We start from the raw sequence: 25,796 nt of genomic DNA, 5'->3' as shown, positions 1-25,796 counted from the left end.
TTAACAGGAAGAAAAGGAAGATTTATAGGCAGAACACTGGAACTTACATAGTGAAACTACATGAGGCTATAATGATGGATATGTGTCTTTTTACATATGTCAGCACAGAGAATGCACCATTCAGAATAATGAGTCCTAAGTAAACTCTGGCCTTGAGCCAACAATGATATGTCAATATTTACTAAGCAGTGGTGATAAATGCAGTACCTCAAGGTATTAATAATATGGAAAGTGGGGATGGGGAGAAAGTACTTGGGAACAAAGATTTTTCTACTGAACTGCTCAAAATATAAAATGCACTAGCTTGTTTTTAGGAGGAAGTGGGAGAAAGACTAACTTGAGGATCTTTGGCAACCTGGACATGTCCACATCAAATTAGCCATAAAGGATGGTTACCTTGAACATAGTCTACAGAGGAAGTCTGCAGGGGTTCTGTCTATCTATAGACTTAAGAACCCAGAGTCTTCTTCAGTGATGGTACTAGATATCCTTGATGTTCCTTGGACAATTGAATGATATAGTTCTGGATGTGATGTGAGAGAAGGGAGCATTCCCCATTCCACAAACCACACATTTATCCCCTAGGGAGTAGTTTTCCTGGGTAATAAAATTCTTACTAATATATTATAAATTCATATGCCCAAGCAGGAATACAAATTCTATAGCTAGTTTGTGCATATGTATGACTTACCCTAGCTATAAAATCTAGGTGTTTTCAATTCACGAATTTCACTGTTGGAATGTGAAACAGTACACATACTGCAGATTACATTTTTCACAATGTGCATAGATCTGTGAATACAGGAGCAATAGCAGAATGAAAATAAAACACACAAAAGATATGGAAAATCTCCCATTTGACCTTGAGAAAAAAAGAAGATATCTCGTCAATGTCGCCCAGCAGGGCGCTGGTGTATATACCTGACATGTGCATTCGTCCTCAAGCTAAAAATAAAAACGGATAAAACCCTAAACAAATAACATCCAAATCAGCTTCTCACTACATACAGAGCTTTAACTGGTGAAAAAGCCAAGGAGCAGAACAGAAAGTGTGGCTTCGGAGTCTGTAAAAGATGTTCATGCTCTCCCAGCTGCTGCAGACACCCCTGGGGGGTATATGACTCATTGTCTCCTGGAGGTGTTTATTCAACTCAGACAATAGAAAACTTGTTTCTCCTTCCTGAACTAAACTCTGCCTTGAACTATCCTACCCAACGTTCATAATTCTTTACCTGTGAACCAAAAGCTGCATGTCTGCCCTTACTGACGATTACATCCAATTGACACTGTAGATGTGGTATCATACATTATGCTAAGCTCTAACTATACAAAGAGGAAAAACAACTAAGTCAGTGGATCCAGGGAGTTGACTGTGTAGAGGTACAGATGCATAGTTTAAAAAGTAAGTATGTAAATATGTGGTTACATTGGGTCATAATTGCTAAGACAGAAAAGTTCCAGCGTGTATAAAGGAGAAAAACAATCATTCAATGTCTTCAGAAAGGCCACCCTGAAGAGGTGGCACAAGAGCAGACTTAGAGTCAGTCAGAACTGGCCAAGTGACAACAGAGAGAAAGTGTTTTTAAAACATGTGATGACCAGGGCGCAGGAAGCTGCCCCTGATATTTAAGGAGCAAAAAGAGGCCAGGGAAGGGCCAGTAAGAGAGGTCAGATCAGAGCTGGGACACGAAGAAAGCCGCCACTGGGCTTGAAGTTCTGAAACCACGTCCTAGTCATTATGCTCAGCATTCTAAATCACTTGTAATTACACAGGAGTTTCGAGAACCATCACATACGTTCTCTTGGTAAAACAATCCTGCTATGGTTTTGATGAGAATTGAATCTATACCACAATTACGGGGATTTTCCATTTCAATAACATTGTTTCTCAATCCATGAATATTAGAAATCGTTCCACTTTTAAAATACTACTTGATTTCTCTCAGTGACATTTCATAGTGTCAGTGTACAATTCTTACAGTTGTTATGAAAATATCCCTAAAACTTGTTTATTTGGGGGAATTGTTGTAATCATTGCATATTTTCTTTATATTTTCTAGTTATTCGTCCTAGTATATAAGAGAATGTTGTATTGTACACTGAATGTTTCCTGAAGCATGAAATTTATTGAATTTGATTAGCAGATTTTTAGGACTTTGTACAAACATGGTCTTGTCGCCATGAAATGCAGTTTTACTTTAAAATCCTGTGCTTCTTACTCCTTTTTAGATAAACTTTAAGAAATTTTTTTATTTTCTGTATGATAGTGTTTTGCCTGCATATGTGTATATACACCACATGTGTGCAGGGGCTGCAGAGGCCAGATGAGTGGGTGAACCCCTTGGACTGTAGTTACATGAGGTTGTGAGCTGTCATATGGTGCTTAGGACTGAGTCTGGAGCCTATCACAGAGCAGCAAGTGCTCTTCATTACTCAGCCCTCTCTCCATTCCTTCCTTCTATTTCCGGCTGTGACTCAGGCACGGACCTCTGTTTGTTCCTACTGATCTTGTAACAGGATTTCAAGTATTTATTCATTCCTCTTATCAAATTATGGATGTATTTTTTACTCCTTATTTCTTTATCACTTTAGGTTATTTTTGTTGTTGCTGTTTGTTATTAGTCGGGGTCTCACTCTATAGCTGAGATAACCTTGAACCCTCACTAAACAGGTTAGGCTGGCATTAAACTCCTGGCAATCCTCCTGCCTCAACCTTCTAAGTGCTGTGGTTACAGGCATGTGCAACCAAATACATTTCTGTATTGAGATGGCCATGTGCTATTTTTCTCCTGTATCTTATTTATATAAATTACATTGATTTGTTCTCAACTATTTAAAGAACCATATCTAAGGAATAAAACTCTACTTATGTATTATGTGCTGTCATCATTAGGCATTGCTGATTAGCATTTGGGGAGGGCTCCTGTATCTGAGTGTATTGATAGTTGATGGATAATCACCTTCTCTTGTACTGTCTTTTTCTGGTGTTGGCATTAGGGTAATGGCATTTTCATTAAATGTATTCTTAAAAGTGATTCTTGGGAACAGTTTGTGATTAGTATTGTTTCTTTGAATGCTGGATGAAATTCACCTGTGAGAGTATGTTGTCCTAGAATTTAATAAGTGGCATAGTGTTTGTTTTACAAATCTAACATCCTGTTTTAAGGGAAAAATTTCCCTTTCATCTCAGCTTTATTTATTGACATAAAGTTGTTATAGTATTGTTTTATAATCTCTTTCTGTCTAGCGAATTTATTAGAAAATCCTCCTTTCATGCCTGATATTGACAATGTTCGCTTTCTTTTGTTGATTTTTTCCTTTGTTTCCTTTTTGACAGTGTCACTATTTATCTTCAACTGACCTGTAACTTGCTGTGTAGCTCAAGACTGCCTCAAGGCATGATCATGATCCTCCTGTTGAGTCTCTTGAGTGTGGGATTCCAGCCCTGTGTAACCTCGCCCAGCCTCATTCACAATATATTCATTTTATTTTTTAAAAAAAGGGAGGGGTCAGCCTTTCTAATTTATTTATTATATCAATCCTATTTACTTCTTCAAACTTCTTTTTATCTAAGCTTACTCCTTACTTTTATGTCTTGTTAAGGGAAAAGCTAAGAACCTTCAACTTGGACAAAGCAATACATTTTTTTATAGGTGTTTAAAGCTATAACTTACCTTTAAGTACTATTTTAACTGCATTTCACAGTTGTTGACATGATGTGTTTTCATTATTATTTAAATCAGGAACATTTCAGAGATTTCTTTTGTGCCTTTTTCTTTGACACTTGGTTATTTAGAATTGTGTTATCTAGGTTTCACTGTACGTTTCCTAGGTTGTTTATTTCCATTAGTTTCTGACTTAATGGACTTGTGAATGACAGAACACCCTCTATAAGGTTAACTCTTACATTTGCTATGCTTTAGCTCTGTGATGACAATGTCTTTGGTGCCCAGTGTTTGTGCATACTTCAAAATGTTGACTTTGGAGTTTGGGGGTGAAATGTTCTACAAATGCCAACTGTGTCAAGTTAATTGGTGGAGTCGTTTAGAGCTATATAATCTTAGTGGATTTGCTTACTGTTTATGCATTTTCTAGAAGAATGAGATTAGGATTTGATTGTTTTAGACTTTTCTATTTCTCCTATTAGATCTTTCACAATTTTTTTTTAAAAAAACTTTAATGTTCCACATATATTGTCTTTCTGGTACAGTTATTTTGGTTATCATTATACAATGTCCCTAACTAACAATATCCAGGGTGTGACTTTACTGGTTTTTTTATTCTTACTATATACATGATGTGTCTTTCTCTCTCCCTGTCAATACACATGTGTCTTTATGCTTTAAGAGTTTCTAGATTTTTCAGACTTCTAGTTGTTAATAATTGAAGCTCCAGTCCCTTGCCCGTTACTCAATCCTAATGTGAAGAAACCTATAATCTCTTCATGTGTCCCACTAATATGTGTCACTTTCCTCTTAAGGTTTTTGAGGCTACAAAGGCAGGAAATGATTTGTAGGTATGTTAAAATACATGTTTTGAAATGGCTGATCACTTAGCTACTGGAAATTCATACATGCTCCTTTTTATTAGCTAGAAGCACTAAGTGCTAAACTGTAATACGAATCAAGTCAATTGGGATATAGTCACACACCGACTCTGCTCCAGGATATCTGTGACAAGGCCTAAGATTCCACTTCACACCAGTGAGGCTGAATCACTGACCTCACTGTGAGTAGAAAGGACTTTGGTACTCACCAACTGCTTAGAGTCATTCACATCGGTGTCAAAGCTTACACACTTCAGGGCCTTGAGGTACAAGGTGAGAATGGGAAGTGAAGTGAGGTTAAGTGACTTGTACACACTGTCATATAGCTAGATAGGGGGAAAGAGGATTTGAACCCAGGAAGTCAGGTATCAGCGGCTATGCTCATAGCAGACACAATGTACAATTTCAGGAGCAGGTACTTCAGCTGCTACTTTCTAAAATGAGTTTTTGGTCTGAGTGTGAGTCCTCTTAACACAGGGTGTTACTCACCTAAGAATTTTAGACAAGTATTCCAGAATACAGGCACTGATAAAACAGGGTGGCTGGGGTGTGCAACCCTTTTCCAATACTAAAATTTCCAGTGTTTTTGCTATAAGTATGATAATATGTAAACTGACACAGGGATGGAAATAATCACAAAAATCTAAAGTTTTTGTAGTGAATCAAAAGTGAGATATGTTGTCTCAGGAAGAGAACTTACCTTACTACAAAGGAATAGGCAAAATTGCTCAAAGGAGTCAACTATCCTTGTTCCTAAGAGGAGCTTATTCTCTTTTGTGTTGTGTATGCCTTTAAGGAGTTTATAAACTCTAAATACTAGGGTAGTAATTATGAACATTCGCATGGATAGATGGAATGTAAGTGCTAAATTGTTATATGCTAGACTGAAATGTTGTAGATTGAAGGTTAGTTTGATCAATAAGGAAAACGTTGATAGGAAGAGGACAGATAGCTGTCATTCATTCCTTCAGCTGAGTACTCAAATGACCAGGCAGTGTTTTAAACTTCAGGGAACCATAGACCATGTACAAGTGGTGATGTTACCCACTTATCAGACCCTGAGAAATTTCCAGAGGACAGAAATTAATGAGGGGCTCTATTCCTTTGAAAATACATCATTACAGTGGGTTTCCTTTGTACATACAGAGACAAATTTAAAGTAGAGCAATAGAAAGCCCCTGGGTTCCACTGAGATCTGCAGGACACAATATGTAGAAACCCAGTTCATGGGCAGTTGATGCTGACAAATTGTAATTTGTCAGTGAAATGTACAAAATAGTAACAGCAAGGAGGAGGATTAGAAAAGCCACACAGTGACTTTTCTACCCATTATAGAAGCTACAGCAACCGTAACACTACAGTGGAGGTAAACATTCCAAAGGAAAACTTTTACAGGAAATCACCACACAAGCTTCTGGCATTGAAATCGTAGTTTACACCTCTTTGCCTGAATTAAAAAATTCCCCCAAAAGACTAAAATGTAAGATGGAAACTACATCCAGGTAAAAGACTAAAAAATCCAAGGACAACCTTTACTTGCCCTATGGAAAGAGTTCTCAACAGTCAAGGACATCAAACAGCAAGACGGTCTGGAAAGCACAAGAAAGATTTCAACAGAAAAACAACACCCAATATGCTTTCCTAATATTGCACAGTGTTGGAAAGCATCTGCTGGAGAAACTTAAATTCAAAAAATGTAAATCTGATTACTTATAGAAAGGGCTCTTTATAACAACACTTGAGAATGAAATTCATAAACCTGTGCCTGACAATAAAAGTGGTATCCAAAAAAGAGGGAGGAAGAGAGAAAGGAAATAAAAATATGTAAGTAGATTTTATCCAGTCAGCAAAATAGAAGCGCCCCCAACGTGAACAGAAATGGAAGAAGAACTAAAAGTTGTCCAGAGAAGTTCAGTAGACATGAGGACTCATGGGGAGAGCTAGTGCTTCCAGAAAAGAGGCATAATGTGAGAGACTGATACTGAAGAAAAGTCACTTAGCTAAACTGCAGGCTTCTGAAGAAAAGACTCACAAATTCTAAGTGTGAGTGAGGTCTTAGACTACATGAAACCCCATCTCAATCAACCAATCAATCAATCAATCAATCAATCAATAAGGAGAATGAGGGGGAAGATCACATCTAAACTAGTGAACAGTTATTATGCCATTAATGTAAGGTTACTATTAATGCAGATTGGACTGTTATAAATTTGATGCTAATTATAATGCCTATGGCAAAACTGAGACTATAACATACATATGTATAATAATTATATTCAAAGAATATAATGTGTACAAATAATCAAAAGCATTAAAATGGTCGACAAAAGTATATTTAACACAAAAGAAGATATTAATGGAAAAAATGAAAAAAAAAAGGCATAAGACATGTAGTAAGCAGCAAAATGATTAAAGTCTCTCCTAATCAGTGATTATATTAAATATAAACAGATTAAATGGTCTACTTAAAAATACTGTTAATAAAATGATTTTTATATTACCCAACAATATGCTATTTGTAAGTAACTCACTATAGATTCAAAGACAGGTAAATAAAAATAGAATAAAGACAATCTATGCAAATATTAAACAAAAGAGAAAAGGGATGTCTATACTTATTTCAGACAAAAGGGATGTTAACTCAAAAACTGTCACAAAGGATAAGAAAAAATGATATGATAAAAAAGCAATTCATCAAGAGTGTATCACATTTATACACTTAATTTGAAATACCTACATGTATTTACATGTAGGTATTTAAGAAACTATAAACAAAACTGAAAGAATAAATAGTAACTTAAGGAAAATATAAATATTTGTTACCACACTGCATCCAGTAATGTATAGATTAAAACAAAAAGTCAATAAATCAATAACAGGCTAAAATAACATTATAGACAAAAAGGCCTAACAGAAAAATCAATCCAATGGCAACAAAATGCACATTTTATCAACCCATATGCAAAATTCTTCAATATTAATTGCATGTTAGACCACAATTCGAGTTTAACAAATTTAAGAAGATTAAAATCTTATAAACCACAAACTATAAAACCAGAAAGTAATAACAGGAGAAAAAAATTCGCTAAATATGGAAATTAAATAACAACACCTGAGCAGTCAGTGGGTTAAAGATGAAATCAGAAGAAGTATCCCCTAAAACCTTTAAACATGAACACAGAAAAATATAACAAAAATTATGAGCTATATCTATAGCAGTTCCAAGAAAACACAATAAACCTACATTAGTAACAATGAAAGACCTCAAGTAAACAAAGAAAGAACTAGTGAAAAAAGGCATCATCATTCTCATGCAGCCATTCACCCTAGGAACCAGAAATTCACCTTGCAGAAATTCAACTAGAAATTCAACCACCATCACGAGAGCAGCTTGGCTTTGGTGTGGGTGGCCAACTGCCTTCTGATTAGACTGGAGACCTGTGCCTTGGGGGAGTAAGTGGGGAAGTGTCTTAGTTCTATTGCTGTGAGGAGACACCATGACCAAGGCAGCTCTTGTAAAAAGGAAGCTCTTAATTGGCGGCTAGCTTACAGTTTCAGAGGACTAGTCCATTACCATCATGGTGGGGAGCAGGGCATCATGAAGGAGGCACAGTACTGAAGAAGCAGCTGAGAGCTTTACATCTTGATCCACACAGGCAGGCAGAGAGAGTGAGAAATACTGGGCCTGGAAGGGGCTTTGAAATCTCAAAGCTCAACTCCCAGAGACACACTTCCTCCAAACAAGGCCACACCCCTGCCTGAATCCTTCCAAACAGTTCATCAACTGGGGACTAAACATGCAAATATGGGGGAGGCACTCTCATTCAAACCACCACAGGAAGGGCCAATCTATGTCTGATGCTGTAAGCCTGGCTAGCAACCCATGTCTAGTAAAGCTGCAATGCCAAACAGAAAACTTACTGATGTTTAACTAAACTGACAAAGTAGAAATCTACCATGTTTACACCCTTAGACAGATACTGCTCCCAACATTTATCAGGGAAGAGTTCTCAGTGCAAATCTTTCCTACTCAAGAAAGGTTGTGGGCCCAGTCTTAACATTTATGGCATCCCTGCTAAGTAAAAATAGCAGAAGAGGGACAGAATTACAAAAGAGACAGATTTGGGGAAGTTATATGAAATGTCATTCTCTCAGCCAATATACAGCTACTATAATTGTTTTTACAATATTACATATTTTAGTATGTATACAATGTTAACCACAATAACTGTAGTTACCTGCACTGAGATCACACAAGACCAGCCCTATATCTGGAAATTACTAATGTGGTCCCATCTTTACCTCTGACTATTAACTCCTGACTCATGGAAAAGGGGAATCTAGAAGGAGAAAAGGAAGAAAGCCATTGTCTTTCTTTGTGCACCCACAGCTACACACACCAGGCTCCTAAAGATAACTCCACACTCAAACAGCTCCGGTTAGTCTCAAAGACTCTCTGTCTCACACTGTCTCTGTCTGTCTGCCTGTCTGTTTGTTTGTCTGTCTGTCTATCTATGCATGTATGTATGTATGTATGTATGTATGTATGTATGTATGTATCTAGCTAGCTAGCTAGCTAGCATGTATCTCTCTCTCTCTCTCTTTCTCTCTCTCTCTCTTTCTCTCTCTCTCTCTCTCTCTCTCTCTCTCTCTCTCTCTCTCTCTCTCTCTCTCTCTCTCTCTCTATCCCCATCACATAAATTATAATGAACTAGAGGGAGAGATCTGTGTGGAAAAGGTGGGTACTGATAAGTGTAGCCTCTTCCAGGGATGAGTAGTTGGTATGCACTGCTTCCATGTGAGAAATTGTCTAAAAACAGTATTATTAATGTTTCAGGTTTCAAATTGAGACCTTTGATCCACTTGGATTTAATTTTTGTGCAGGGTGATAGATAAGGGTCTGATTTCATTCTTCTGCATGTAGACATCCAGTTTTCCACAGTACCAGAAGCTCATGGAGAGCCCATCCCCAAGGGGTACATTTACATCACAGCTCCCACATCTCAGGAAACATTGTTGCAAGAAGAGGCAGAGAGATTTTAAGAAACAATATACCAAGAAGTCTGTTATAAAACAGGCCTTTCCTGGAAACAGCCGCATAAGCATGGCTGGAACAATAGCAATATCAATGGACATACTAATGTGGAAGGGGAAAGTTTTGTGGGCTCCCACCCCTAGACAAGGAACTAAAGGCAACTAATGACAGATTAGAGAAGAAGTAGCCTCTTCCAGGGGATGAGTCCCCTTATTGGTTGTCCAATGTAGCGTGGTCAGCCCTAAAACTGTATTTTTACATACACAAGCAACAAAAATGGATTCAGAAGGTTGCATATATATATATATATATGTGTGTGTGTGTGTGTGTGTGTGTGTGTGTGTGTGTGTGTGTGTGTGTGTGTATACACATATATATGTATATATACATAGATATATGCGCAACAGTAATAACTAAATAAGAAGAGAGGTTATCAATTTGAGGAAGTACATGGGAGGGGTTCAAAGGAAGTCAACTGGAAGGGGCTAAAGGGAGGAGAGAAGGGAAAGTGATGTAATTATATTTCAATTAAAACCATAATTTTAAAAATTGTTTAAAAAAGAAGTTGTATAAAACAAACATAATTAATAAAATGAACAAACGAAGTTAAAATTAAAATAAAGAAGGAAATAAAATCAAGAAAGAAATGAACAAAATGAAAACTAGGAAAACAATTGAGAAAATTGGTCTCATTGAAGAAATGAAACGGACAAAGTTTTAGCTATACATATAAAAAAGAAAGGCTTGGATGAAATTGTAAATGAAAATAAAGACAAATTAAAACTATACAAACATAAATATCATAAAAGACTAAGAACAACCATATACATCCAAATATCAGATAACCTAAAAGAAATGGATAAAAGCAAGCAACCTGCCAAGAACAAAAGATGAAGAAATAGAAAGTATCAAGAGTAAGAAGAATGCATCATTAATAGCCTCCCAACAAAGAAAATGCCTGAACCTATGGCTTCACTGTTGAAGTATACAAGACATTTAGAGAAATCCTTCTTAGACTCTTCCAAAATACTACACAAGTTGATCCAGATTCACTGTATAAAGCCACCAATTCCCTGGTACAAAAGCCAAAAAAAAACTACAAAGAAGTGACATGCTAATATCCCGAATGAATACAGACGCCCAAATCCTTGACAGCACGGCAACAAACCACATTCAACAACACATTAAAACAATCAGATTTTGAGGAGCTAACAGACCTTATAAGACTGGTCCAAGCCAGGTAAGCTGTAAGTGTGATATACCACATTAACAATAACAGAGAAAAATGATATATTCACTTCAACAGATGTCAAATAGCATTTGACAAAACTTAAGTCCTTTCCTGATAAAATAATCTCAATGAGTTAGAAAAGGACTCATTGTAACTGGGTGTGCAAGGGCAGACTCATCAATTCCATAGTCACCATAGCATTTGGTGCTGAAGAGCTGTGCACCTCTCCTCTGAGACTGGGAACAAGGATGCTCAGTCCTGCAATCTTGTCAGTATAGTACTGGAACTACTAGCCAGACCAATGAGGAAAGAAAAGGAAATACAAGATATTTAACTTGGAAAATAGAAAGTACAAATGCTTCTAATTGCAGATGGCATCATTTTCTATATGGGGAACCCCAAATATTTCAATCAATTAAGTATGAGAATCAATACAGGAATGAAGGAAAATTTGAAGACATAAAGTTAACATGTTACACATGTGCAGACAAAGCTCCCATGCTCATGAAATGCAATAATAAAACAAAAATATAAAATTAGCATGTGAAATTGATATTTGCATAGACTAACAATGAGCGATATGAAAAATGAATCAAGAATAAAGCATCAAATGCTTTTAGGTGTAAATTCAGCCAAGGAGGTGAAGGATGTATACTCTGAAAACTAGAAGAGACCAGCGAAAATGATGCAAATGATAGAAATATATGGAAAACTATCCTGTGTTCATAGATTGAAATAATCACTAACATTAATATATCTATACTAAAATACATTGATAGGTACATCAGAGAGGCAATTAAGGATAGCCTAAATCTGTGTTCCTGGGTCACATGACACATGACAATTGAGCCACTGTCACTCAAATTTGGTTCTAGAATGAACTAGGTCTTATTTCTCTCTCTCTCTAAAAGAAAATACTACCAAAAGTGATTGGTAAAACAAAAGCAACCCTATCAAAAATCAAAAGCCATTTTTCATAGAAATAGAAAAAAATGACTCTGAAATCCCTGCTCATCAACAGAAACCACCCAATCAATTTGAAGAACATAACAAACATAGATAAACATGGGGGCATCACATTACCTATGTCAAAGTAATCTACAAAACTAGGGTAATCCTAAGCAGTGTAATATCGGTACAGAAGATACAGACAGATCAGTATAAGATAACAGAGAACCAGGAAATAAACCTGCACACTCATAGGTAATAGATCTTGAACAATGCTGCCAAGAATACATGATGGAGAAGTCTGATTTTTCAACACTTGGTGTTGGGAAACTGGGTATTCCACATGCAAAGAACATTTCACATCATGTGTAAAATGAATTAAGCCTAAACTGTAAAGTCTGAAAATACAGAACTTCCAAAAGAAACTGCAGAAAGCTATTTATTATTGGACAAGTTAATGGTTTTATTTTATTTCTTATTGGATGACCCCAAAAGTAAAGATAACAACAGCAAATATAAAGTATAAACATATAAAATTATAACAAGCTAAAAATCTTTAGTAAAGAAAACAATGTACAGAATAAATAAAGAGCCTGTGTAGTGGTAGAAAATATCTGAAGACCATGCATCTGGTTATATGTTAAAATTCAAAATATATAAACAAGTAACAATTCAACAGTAAGAAAACAAATAGCTGGATTTATACACAGTCAGAGGGCCTTTGCATAGTGACACAAATTTCTATTCCCAGCATCATGATCAGGCTGAAACAAAAAGATGGCAAATTTGAGGCCAGTTAAACAGCAAAATTTTGCATCAAATAAACCAAAATATATGAGGGACCTGAATAAATGCTTATCAAAACACACATTGCCCATATGCATATGAAAATAAAATGTTCAATAGTATTATTTATCAAATAATAAAACTCAAAGCCTACCCATTAGAATGGCTATTTTGTGCACTGTTGGTAAGAATACAAATTAGTATAGAAAATATGGAAAAGTGCAGAGTCCTCATAAAATACATCTAGAAACTGTATATGATCTGATAACCCAACTTCCCAGTTTAGGACTAAAGGAAATGAGGTTGCACTCTTGAAGATAAATCATATTCCTATGTTCATTCCAGTATCTTTCTCTATGGTCAAGACAGGGAATCAACCTAAAACTTCCCATATGGACAAATGGTTAAAGAGATTAAAACATACATGATGATAGACATAACAGATAGATATTGATAGAACTCACTTATGTTACTCAGAGTTTAAAAAGAAGGAACCATTGTCATTTATGAAAACCTAGAGGATGTTAAATTTAAAAAAAAAACAGACACAGAAAGCCACATATTTCTTCATGATCTCTCTTATATTCGAGTTCTAAAATGTCTAACTCGTGGAAGCAGAGAGTAGAATGATAACCAGGAGGGATAAGGTGTAAATGAGTGTAGATTTTCATTAAGGTGTGATGAATATGTTCTGCAGATCTAATGAACACAATGGTGGCTATAGCTAATGATACCAGACCTTATACTTGAAACTGCTTGGACTGTAGATTTTAACACATGTCCACACAGTAATCATGAGATGTGTTGTTAAGCTTTATTCTGTCTTTAAATAATATAGTCAATGGGAAGGACAGCCTTTCACCTTGGGGGCACTGAAGGCTTTACATTTACAGTGTTCCTGGCAGAGGTATCTTGGTTTATAAACAGTTCTATGCCAGGGACTAATTCTTTCCAAATGATGGGTAAAGTTGATTATTTCAAGTTTTCTTTTCAAAAAAGGAAGCACATTCATGCAGGTTTTTTTTTTTTTTTAAAAAAAAGCCTGTCAATGAACACCCCAATCTGTTGCTTAAACACTGAGTCCGTATCTGGTAGTAGTGAGTGATTCAAATGTAAAACATTAAGATAGAAAGCCTCTAAACCTTCGTTTCCAAACCCGACAGCACAGCTCCCCATGTTCCATTGGATCTTAGTGGTGGGTCTCAGCCCAAATCACCACATTCACAATTCACACACACAATCACACCATGTTCTGGAGGTAGGAAAGCCTTGAGGACCACTCCATCTGAAGAAATACCTTCACCTTCATACTACTGTAGTGTTTTGCCTCATCTTTCCCCCCCCAGCACTCTTGATATCCTGTTTTTTAAGTTATTGTCCCCTCAGAGCAGGGGCTTTTCTCCTGTACAATGTTGTTATCTAAACTTCTCTCAACCATACCTAGTCCATACCGCTTAACAAATAATGCTTGGATAAATGAATAAAGAAAAAACCCACTTCAACATGAACTTCAATCCAAATATAGAAATTAATGTAAAATTGGTTATGGACCACAATGAAAAATATAAAACTATAACAGTTTTAGGAAGGAGGAAAATCTCCAACATCTTATGCCAGGCTAAGACGATGTCAAAATCCTGACTGGCCCAGGAATACATTCTAAATTAGACCTCATCAAAATTGAAAAGTTTTCTCTGTGATCCTGTTAAGAGATTTAAAATGCAAGCTACAGAGTGGAATAAGATGTTTTCAAATCACATATCAGATGAAGAAGTGCATTTGATAAAATATGTAAAAAATATATAAATAGAAAACACCCAAGGAACCTTCCAAAGTCAATGGCAGGGCTCAAATAGTCCAATTAGAAAAGAAGTAAAATATAAAATCAGATATTTTCTTGACAAGGATGTATAAGTAAATAAGCACAGAAAAAGTATTCATTGTTGCTCATTAGGAAAATGAAAATTTAACACAATGAAACATTACTCTACATATCAGAATAAAGAAATAAAAAGTGAAAACAACACTAAATGCCAACACAGTTTCTTATCAAATTCATCATTCAATTGTCATACAACCTAGCAATTGCACTCTTGCAAATGATTGCATGTAAATGAAACTTTATGTTCACACAAGAACCTACAGAAATGTTCAGAGTAGCTTTATTCATAATTGCCAGGAACTGGAAGCAGCCCAGATGTCCTCCAATGGGTGGATGATTAAACAAACTGTAGTACATGGAATGCGCTCATCACTGAGAGGCAATGAACTATGACTACACCAGCAACCTGCAAGAGTCACTGAGGAATCAGGCTAACTGAAAAAGCCATAGTCAAAGTGCACGGTTCTACTTATAAAGCATATTTAATGGAAAATCTAAATAAAACCAGTCAATCATATCAATATCAATACCTGATTGTAATACGATACTACAATTTTGCTAAATGTTGCATTGGGGAAAACTAGGCTGAGCCTAGGAGACCTCTCTGTGTTATTACAACTGCATATGAATCTCTAATTATCGCAGTTAAAATGTCAATTTCATAATGATATCAGATAATATCAAACTGAATCTTGAGTCCTAGTCAAGGAATTCTTAAATAGGCAGTTGGGAGCAAAGGAAACAGATTGAAACAGAAAACTCCATACATGAGGAGAGCAAAAGAACCAAGAGGTTGATAGTGAATACAGTGAACTGGAAACGTTAGGAAAGCAGGAACTTCACAGCAGAGCCCAGGGGAGAGACCATACTGGAACCACTATGCTATCCAGCTAAGTGCTGGGCAGATCCAGGCCTGCCCTCACCTGGGCACCTTCAGGTTTAATACACATTTACTTTGTACCTTTGTTTTGTTGTGGTGGTATGTGGTTTTCTGTGTGTTTGTTTGTTTGTCTTTGGTAACTTGTAGTGCATCTGAGAATCTGATCATAATTAAGGCATTTTCAAGAGTAACTTCATGACATTGAATTTATTCTCTCATTGTATAATTTTAACATTTTACAAAAGTGAAATTATATTTTAATTAAATAAAACAAGAATTCACTCTTGATAAAACTGTTATAATTTTATGAATATAAGCAAAAACAAATATTTGGCGTGTGTGTGTGTGTGTGTGTGTGTGTGTGTGTGTGTGTGTGTGTGTGTGTGTTACATGTTTACCTTGGCATGCATGTAAAGGTTAGAAGATCTGGTTTTTTCCTTCCACATGTGGGTGCCATAGATTGAATTTAGGTCATCAACTTTGACCACTGCCATCTTTACCAACTATGCCATCTCCAGGGCCCAACTGGCATGTTTTTAAGAAATAATTTTAAGATCTTTGAAGATTTGAAAATATATTGGACTTGTGATCTTAATTAATTTTAAATGAATGTTGATAAAATTTTGATTAAATGAGATTACATTCTGTTTTTAGAAGTCTGAGAAAATTTAATTTGTTAATTTTGTGTTTCAGTTTATTAGTTTTATAATCAATGTTTAAATGTTCAGATAAATTTAATTTATATATTTATGTAATCATGACTACACCAAAATGCAGGATTGGAGCCCTTCTCACATTAAACATTCCCTTTATCCAGCTTCAGAGCCTGTGTCTGAGTATGTCTCTGCCTGGTGCCTCTCTCTACACCATCGGGCAGCCTCAACAAGACTACATCAGAGCTGATGTAGATCAAGGAGGAGCAGACATACCTTATGGGGTTGTCCATCCTGGACACTGTGAGGAAAGCAGCAAGGTTGGCTGTGTAGGAGGAACATACAATGAGGGTGAAGAGCCACCAGCTGCCCATCACGATGCGCATGGCCACAGAGTTCACAGAAGACTCGCCACCTGCAGAATGCAGAGAGATTAGCTGTGCCTTCCTCTCACTCCGACCCCCAGCAAGATTCTGCCCTCCTTGGCCAAGGTCAAAGTCTGCTATCACTTGTGCACAGAACATTGTTTTTAAGGAAATGTTCTTAAAACCACCAATATGGGGAAAGGCCAGAGGATGGTAGAAGGCAGGGAAATTGAGATTGAAATCTAGTGATGAGAAATTTGTCATAACACCAAGTCTTCCAGCTACAAGGTTCTACCTCATTGTGGCAAGAACTTCCAGAGCTAGTGCCCAATATAAGATCTTTGGTAATTTCAAATTCACATGGAGTACACTTAGGAATTCTGTAAATAAAGAATTTCTTCCTAACTGGAGGCCTCCTAGCTTTCTTTTAACTCAGAGAAATGAGATCTCCCATATCACTTTTATTGATATTCAGCCGCCCTCACTGGATGATTTTCCCCTCCGGGATTTTCAGAAAGCATTGCATGTAGCAGTCAGTGAGAAGCTACCTCTTTGTAGCCAATTATTTCTCTTTGGTCCCTTAGGTGGTAGTAGAAGAAATCTCTCTTCCTATTCTCCTTATGTAACCTTGAAAAGATTTTGCCATGATGCACGCAGGGCTGAGATTCACATTAAGAACTTTGCAATTTGTTTCTGGTCAAAATTGCACAATCCTGAAACTCACCACTAGACAGAAGTGTTACCAGCCCTCTGGAAGGTAGGAGACATTGTATTTCAAGAATAGCTGGAGTAGCACTTTACAGATTGCTGCACTATGTGAATGTTTGTGCAGAGTTCCATTTGACAACCTTGCATGCATAGCAATCAATCTAACACGGGAGGGGAGGAAAATACACTGAAATCCAAAGTTAATTTTCTCTAAAATGGAGAATCAGGAATGAAAGTTGGGATCTTTGTTGCTTTATTTAATTTCCACCTGGTATTGCTTAGAAAAACCGAGTGCGGCCTCATATTGGCAATGTCCTGAGATCAAATAAAATCATATTCAAAATGACTTTTGTGATATACATCTGAGAATTTTACCAGAGGATAGGCTTTTTCAGGCCCCCAGGGCTCTTCAGACAACAGAAGATTGGGAAGGTACCTTGCTGAACAAAAGCTCCATAGACAATCCAGATGGCACTGTGCAGGGTGGCAGAGGCAGAGGGTCGTGGCTGGGCAGTGCTCTGAGCCCTCACAGCCTGTATCCGGTTCAACACGAATATGAGCACACCGACCACAGGGATAGCAGCGGCGATGCAGGCCCACACAGCAAAATCAAAGGGAGCGAAAAGGGAGAAGATGCTGATTTTCTCCTCAGGCTTTTTGATGAGGATCCCTACAGAGTAGTCCATGTATCGCTTGCTGAAGTCCACAACACTCTCCCTCTCTGGGGTGATGGTGATAGCAGAGATGGCCAAGTCTGCTCTCTGAGAGACAAAGAAGTTCATGAGAAGTGACTTTCAGTTCATTGCTGATTTCTACCCTAGGTCAAGGTCCACCTTCTACTCATTTCAAAGATCTGCTCAGAGGCAATGTGTTTGAGAGCTGACCCCTGAGAATACAGAGAACATAAGAAAAATCCAACACCATGTTGTCTATTACCTCCTTCATCTTACAGATGTCTCTCCATGGACCTAAAATCTCCTACAACATTCTTCTAGATAATAAAGTTCAGTAAAGGATCTTCACTTCCTATGAATTACACTTGCTTCTTTTCTTATCATTCCACCTAGCAAACTTTATCTCCTTTTGTTTCTGCCTGTGTTCCAGTCAAAATGTCGTAATACTGAAACTCAGCACTAGGTAGACGTATAATCCAAAAGGGCACCTTGGCCTTCTACTTCCTACCAAGGATATCCTTCTTCCTCCAAGGTTAATCTGTATCCTCCCTGCATAGCAAGGGCAGGTACCAGCTATTTCTCCAGCAAGCTTCTTCAACTTCCATTATCCCACCTCCATTGACAGCTCTTCTAAAATACTTCAGAAGTTAAATGACTGTCCAAGTATGTTCAACCCCAAAAATTATTCTTCGTTGATTTTTAAAGTTTTTATTTATTATTTGTGTGTGTGAGAGGAAGAGAGAGACAGAGAGGGGTGTGAGGGCAGGTACATGTGTGGTGGTCAGAGGTCAACTTCAGGTATTGGTTCTCTCTGATCATGACATGGGTTCTGGAAGTCACACATAGGCCTTCAGACTTGAACAGAAGTGTTCTTACTTTTGGGGGACATCTTGCTGCCTTTCTTGTTTTGTGTGCATACTGGGTGCTAGGGCAGTGGCTCCTAATGCTCTGACCCTTTAATACCTTTAATACAGTTCCTCATGTGGTAACCCCCAACCACAAATTATTTTCATTGCTATCTTATATCTGTAATTTTGCTACTGGTATGAATCGTAATGTAAATATGTGTTTTTCCGGTGGTCTTAGGCAACCCCTGTGGAAGGGTCATTTGGCCCCCAAGGGGATCAAGACCCACAGGCTGAGAATCGCTGACCTAGAATAACATTGGGAAAAAAGGTTGAAGGTGCCTATGCCAGAGCATGTCTGAATCTTGTCTTCCTCTCAGGAACCAAAGATCCAGGAATCTCTTTAAAGGTTCTACCATATTTATAGAGCTGAGAGATAGGGCCTCTGAGATGGCTCAGCAGGCACAGGCCTGCCACCAAAGCTGACAACCTGAGTGTAATCCCTAAGACCCATATAGTAGAAGGAAAGAAAAGAATTGACTCCTGCAAGTTTTCCTCTGGTCTCCACATGGACTCAGTGGTGTATGTGTGAATGTATACTACATATCCATAATATACATACCATACACACAAAAAAAATAGTATTTTTTAAAATAAAGTTCAAAAAAGATTTAAAGGGCTGTCAAAGAGATTAAGTTGGAGCAGGGGAGGTTATTAGCATAGGATGAATGGAGAATTCATTTATGAATCAAGATCCAGAGGAGGCTCACTGAAACCAACTGGAAATGCAGGTCTAGGCTTCCTGCCACTCGGGAGAGATATTCCCCTACTAGCAGTGGAGGCCCTGAACTTATAGGGTGTGTTTCACAGTAAGTAGACTTTCATACCCAGAAGTCTCAATTTATTTCTCAAATATAGAAGGATAACTAGTTTTTCCTTTGAGAAGGAAAAAGGTTATTAGGTTTCTTGAGGAGGAAAAGAAAACCTTTGAAGCATATCTGAGGGATGTAGCCATGGCATCCAAAAACAGAAAACAGGAGACAGTTGAGGATAGAGAGCACATATATCTGTAAGTTAATCTGGATGGACTTCTAGATTTCATGTAGAAACCTGAATGTGCATGAGGATACATAATAACATTGATTCAAGACTTGTATATAACAAGAAATCAAGGACACAGAAAATCATATGAAATGAACTGTACAAGCGTTTGTGTGGTTGACCAGAGAGGGTACACAGGTTAGTGAAGGCTACAGTGTCAAAAGAGTACAAGAAACATAGAAAATGGATACATCTCAAATATGTATGCCAAGTGGAAAGAGCCACACACCAGGGACCATGTATGATATTCCTTCATATATAAACAATGCTCCCAACTGCACCTCTATAAAGCAGTGGTTCTTAACCTGTGGGTCTCAACCCCCAAAGGGGTTGCATATCAAATATCCTTCATATCAGATAATTATATTATGATTCATAACAGCAGCAAAATCACAGATATAAAGTTCAATGAAAATAATTTTATGGTCCCCACAGCATGAGGACTATATTAAAGGGTCACAGCATTAGGAAGGCTGAGAACCACTGCTCCAGAGGAAACAGGAAGACCAAGGGATGAGAGAAAGATGAAATTAGCTGTAACTATTGAAGAGGGACTACAATGGGATCATGGAAGTGCTCTGAGACTAGACTACAGTGGCACTTGCACAAACTCCGTACAATTACTAAATATTGAAATGAAGATCTAAAGTGGGTAATTTTTATAGAATCTAAAATCTACTACAATAAAGTTCCTTTTATAAAAAAAAATTAATGGACTATGGCAAGGTAATAGGCCTCGTATCTTCCTACATAGGCTTAGAAAGCAAAATCCTGTGTTCAGGAGAAAGAACCGTGCCCCCCAGAACAATCAGAAGGACAACAGGTTGTGGTCATAAATCAGCACAGAGGGTATCTTGCAAGATGTTAATAGGATTCAGGGGGATGGTTACACTAAAGATAACTGGAGTGAGACAAGGCGCTATGAGTCCTGGGCTGTCCACAGCAATGTCAGGAATTGTCAAGGTTGGTAGAAGCAGTTATATTAGAGAGGGAGTCACCATTGTAAATAACTGTGAGGAAATGAAGTATCAGGAACAAGACTGAGAGGTGGTGAATCGTCTTCATGCTATGAGTGTCAATGAAGATATATTCTGCAGATAGAAGGAAAGGAAACAATGTGAAAGGTAAGATGTGTGGGGATACCATACCTTCAACACACAACAAAGCCAACATGTGAACATGTCCACTCACACTTACACACTCACATTTGCATGGGTGTATACTACACTTGTGGTTTATAAGACATGAAAGAAAAAGCACTCAGTAGAACTCCTTGGTGGGGGCAGGGGGTAAGTTTCCCACTTCAGTCCAAGAATATAAGTGGTTTATTAAAGGGTGAATTATATAGAAGGTTTATTATAGGAGGTAGGCCCCAAAGGAATGAGCAATGTACAAGAAGGGAAACGTCAGGGTTGTCGGTGTATGAGGAAATAAAAGAGCAGAAATAGACATAGCATGGAAGACAGAGAGGAAAAGGATGCCTCAGTGTAGTCCTAAGGACTCGACTATGTAATGGGTCAAATTTAGATATCTCTTAGAGACGTATTGGAATGCCCCTCTTTGTGGCCCTGATCCTGGAACTTACCTTGCTAATGAGCTCCCCGATCATCCCATTCCAGGAGGTGTTATGGAGCTGGTGACCATACCTGCCATCAGGGGCCTGGTATATCTCATACTTGAATCCCAGAGCCTTAGCCAATGCATCCAGCACATCTATGGAGAACCCTTTGTAACGCTTGGGCTGTCCAAGGATGTTCTCAGCCACCATCACAAAAGGCTCTTCCTGTAGAAAATAGAACGGATATTCTTCAAACCAATAACACGTTAATTGACATGTTTCCAGGCTATTGGTACAGGGACCAACCTGATGAATCGTAGCATTAGAATGTTAGTATTAGGGCTGGGGTGTAGCTCAGTGGTAAAGCAAATGTTTAGCATATATAAGACCCTAGGTTCCATCCCCAGCATGGATAATAATGATTATAACCAACAACAACAATAGTGGGATGTTGGTATTTACCCAATTTCTATGAAGAGACTGAACTCTGTTGCCCTTTTCTAAAAGCTCTTTATGGACAGTCAAGGTACAGTGCACAGGAGCGATGCTCCAGTCAGCAGGTCGGCATGGGGCAGTAGGGATTTAATTGTCCTGTGTGTTTCTTCCTAGCCTCTATCCTAACCCTCAGACCCCACAATCAAATGGTGTCTTTTCTTTCCTTCTTCTATAGAATTCATACTGACATAGGATTCTGTCCTTAGGATATGCCATTATTCTAGGGGAGCCACATAAGACTTAAGACACTTCTCATGTAGAATAATGCATGGTCAATAAAGCTATGTGATAATAGACAGAGAGAAGACAGCATTTCATCTATCAGGTTGTACTAGAAAATAAGTGCCCATTAACAGACCAATGTTACACCATAAGTCAAAGGATAGGGAAGGATTAAACCTCAAGATCATGAATCCACAACCATACTGAGTTCATACCTACAGACTATATCTATGTCCTGGGAGGTAGGTGATCATCTAGAAAACATTTCAGCCACCTACCCACACTATTTCTTCTTGTGTGAAATTGAATATGAAGGGGCTGAGGGCAAAGAGCCCCCCCCCACCCCGGGAATGCATCTGATGGAATTCTTTTAGTTAAAAGAAATAGGATTTGCTGGGAAGCAGTGGTGTACACCTTTAATCCCAGCACTCGGGAGGCAGAGACAGGCTGATCTCTGTGGGTTCAAGGCCAGCATGGTCTACAGAGTGAGATCCAGGACAGGCACCAAAACTACATGGAGAAAACCTGTCTCCAAAAATCAAAAAAGAAAAGAAAAGAAAGAGAAAGAAAGAAGGAAAGAAGGAAAGAAAGAAAGAAAGAAAGAAAGAAAGAAAGAAAGAAAGAAAGAAAGAAAGAAGAAGAAAGAAAGAAAGAAAGAAAAAGAAAAGAAGTAGGATTTAAGGCTCATTCATATTACGCATTTAGGGAAAGCAGAAATGTTGCAGGCAAAGGTTTCTGAGTTTTCTGGGAGGGAATGAAAAAGTTGAGCCATGTCTGGGCTACCCCAAAATTAGAAAATTTTAAGTTCTTCTAAAAGGAAAAATAAATTTGAAAAATATTAATGAGTCTTACAATTGTAACAGTCTATGATTCCAGGAAAACTATGTAGAAAAAAACACAACTAATTAACATTTATTCACTGCACACTTATTATCACATTTACCCTCAGCAGTTTTAGCCACTAAGAGAATGTCCTCCCCCAAGCATCTTTCTGGGAAAGCTGGCTATCCACATTGTTCTCCAAGGAGGAGCAGTAGGTCAAGATCCAGGTAGGATCCCAGTAGGAGCCCAGCAGCAGTTGCCGTGAGTGGTCCTCCTACACTGTACCCTGGAGATCTCCTCTAGTAGTCCTAGAAGTCCTTGGAGAGACTTCCATCTCACTCTCCCTTAGGTTGCGCCATATAATTATCTGAATGAGAGGACTCCTGAGAACTTGAGTGGCCCCTCAACATCCCCTCCTCAACCCTGCATTCACCAGAGAGCAGCCTCTGACTCAGAGACCTGGAAAATGAAGGTCCCAGGACATCCCCATGATCCTACCAAGACAGTCACCACTTTGAGAGTCAGTCCTTGGAGGCGGCTGCCCATGGGCCTCTCCTGCAGACTGCCATTCAAGCCCTTCTCCGAGTCCCAGGTTGCCAGCTGTGGAGAGAAATAGGGAAGAGTAAGGGATGGAAGAATCTGGTATACACATTAGAGGCCCCTGCTAAACTAGAATCTTGAATCAGACAGGCAGACAGCAACAGCCTGGGCCTCTTGGAGACCTAGAGGCATCTCCAAACCATAAAAGGACAGAGATGCATCACACAGAAAGTTTCACTTCCTCCACCATCTCACTTGGAGGCCCAGAGCTCTAAAATCCCTAAAATAAAGCCAACTGGGAGGATTTTGCCTCTGGAATGAATGTTTATGTCTAATTTTATTCTGTCCTCTATGAAAGTGATGTCACTGTGCATTCCACAAAGTCTTCTCTTCCCTACCTAGGCCTTTAACTTTCCCTTTGATGCTACTACAACTAGTTGAATTGAGGTAGAATAATAATACAATTAACAAAGACACAAGTATAAGGCTTGTCAAGCATCCTGGGGCCTACAACACCAAGGGCTGCTGTTCTCTCTGCCTGTTTTTGTTGTAGTACAACCTCAATAACGTTCTATGATAGGTAGGTAGAAGCTGGGAGCCAAGTACATGTGCTTGGTATCTGCCAGTATCTTTACGAGGCTTCAGGCTGTATCCAATAGTCTGTTGCATCCCTGATGTGTTTGCTAAGTGGGTAGACAGGACTCTGGCTTTGGAACAGTAGAGAAGACAAAATGTTCAAGAGTCATTTTTCCTTCCTGCATGGCTACAAGGTCTTAGCAACAATGACCAAACCCTTGTGCTGTCAACGAACCTCAATTATTAATTGCAGAGAGACAATAGACACTTCTTGAGCCAAGTTAATCAGAACTTTGAGGTCTGGTCATGAGGAATATTAATGCACCCTAAGTCACTGGCTTAGCTGTGTCTTGGGCTCTTTTGTGGGAACTTTTTTGAACACACTAAAACCTTCCTCCATCTATGGAGATTCTGATTGAACTGGCTGGTAGTGGACAAGATACAGATATGTTCGTTCTCTTGGTGATTCTAACATTCAGCAAGGATTATGTGCCACTGCTATAAATCAAATTGGTAGTTCTCAAACTATAGATATGTGCAAGTCACATGGCTTTTCTAGGTATTTTCTGATGAGATTATCCATGTCTAACAAGCTCCAAGATGCTGCTGGTGCTGGTGCTGGTGCTCCATTGAGCTCCATTTATATAGCAAGGGGTTAATGCATCAAACAGCTCTAGACAGTACCCACTCTTCATTATGGAAGAAGTATAAGGTATCTGTTTAACTCCAGATGTGTTCCTCGGGACATGTGCCCCTGGGGCCCTAAAGGAGCTGCCAAAGCTGCACTTAGGATATTTCTACTCTGGAGTTCTGACACTCAACCCTAAGAAGCCACATTTCTAGAAGGTGAGAAAGCATTCTACCTGAGAGGTACAACAATTCTGAGACCTAAAACAAAAACCACCAAAATGAGATATAGAAGCCCATATTAAGACTAAAAGAAGTCTGGTGTTTCTGATTGTCACTTTGGATCCAACGTCTACTAATATCAATTCCACCTTAAATAATAGGATGCATGTCAGTAGAGAATAAATAATTTAATCTAGAGCATGGCCACATACTCTACAGAGCCCCACACCACTGCTAATTAACTTACAGCACACTGGAGTGAAGAGCAAATTGAAATTACCAGAATTTTAATCAAAGACACCAAAGATGTTTAATGGTACCATTCTCTGAGAACTGAAACAAAGAGAAGGAAATAATGTGGTTATTTCCCACCGTGGTTCCAAAAAAAATAGTACCCAGACTCAGTAGATTCATGAAGCTGATTAAAAATTAAGACTGGGGCTGAAGAAATGGCTCAGCAGGTAAGAGCACATGCTGCTCTTGCAGAGGACCCAGTTTCCATTCTCAGAACTTACATGGCTGCTCACAACTGCCTATAACTAACTCCAGCTCTAGGAGATCCAATGTCTCCATCAGCCTCACAAGTATTGGACGCCTGTGGTGCACTCACACGCATGAGACAAAACACTCATACATACACATCAATTAAAAATGAGCACAATCTTTAACAAACAAAATAAAATGACTGTCGAAGACAAAAGTAAAAACCCAGTCAAAGGCTTGGTTTCCTGTTTTCTTTGTGTGCTACAGAATGGATCTAAGGGCCAGGAACAGGTGTGCCTTTTGGCTATCTGTATCTGCATCCAGTAACTGTTTAGCTGGCTCTGGAGTTGCCTACTCCCTGATGTGTGGTCCATGTTTCTGGGTGTGGGTGGTGTTTGGAGGTGTCTTTTACCATCACAATGACTCACAGTTAGGATGAAGGCAATCTTGACATAAGGATGTGTCAACTGGATATTCTAGCCTATGCTGTGATTGGATTTCTGCAGCTGCTGCCAAGCATCCTTGGCACAGGGAGGGGCATCTTAGCACTTTGAAACCTTGACTTGATTGAGTACCTAGTGTAGAACTCTGCCTAGC

At 38.4% G+C, this 25,796-nt stretch overlaps 1 protein-coding gene across 3 annotated transcripts in view; it reads right to left on the bottom strand.

The window, feature by feature from the left end:
• Positions 1–25,796, bottom strand: part of Grid1 (glutamate ionotropic receptor delta type subunit 1) — a 727,989-nt gene that overhangs the window by 98,531 nt on the left and 603,662 nt on the right. For all 3 annotated transcript variants that reach the window (XM_052733985.1, XM_052733986.1, XM_052733987.1), the window contains 4 exons: positions 23,250–23,351; positions 21,240–21,437; positions 17,471–17,795; positions 16,238–16,376 (listed from right to left, as the gene is read on the bottom strand). In XM_052733985.1, coding sequence (XP_052589945.1) covers positions 16,238–16,376; positions 17,471–17,795; positions 21,240–21,437; positions 23,250–23,351 — 764 coding nt within the window. The remainder of the gene's footprint in view (positions 1–16,237; positions 16,377–17,470; positions 17,796–21,239; positions 21,438–23,249; positions 23,352–25,796) is intronic.

This window comes from Peromyscus californicus, unplaced genomic scaffold, assembly GCF_007827085.1.
Source record: "Peromyscus californicus insignis strain IS unplaced genomic scaffold, ASM782708v3 Scaffold_12__1_contigs__length_115047231, whole genome shotgun sequence".
NCBI classification, from domain to species: domain Eukaryota; kingdom Metazoa; phylum Chordata; class Mammalia; order Rodentia; family Cricetidae; genus Peromyscus; species Peromyscus californicus.
Note: the sequence above shows the minus strand (reverse complement) of the source record. Positions and strands in the feature narration are given on the sequence as shown.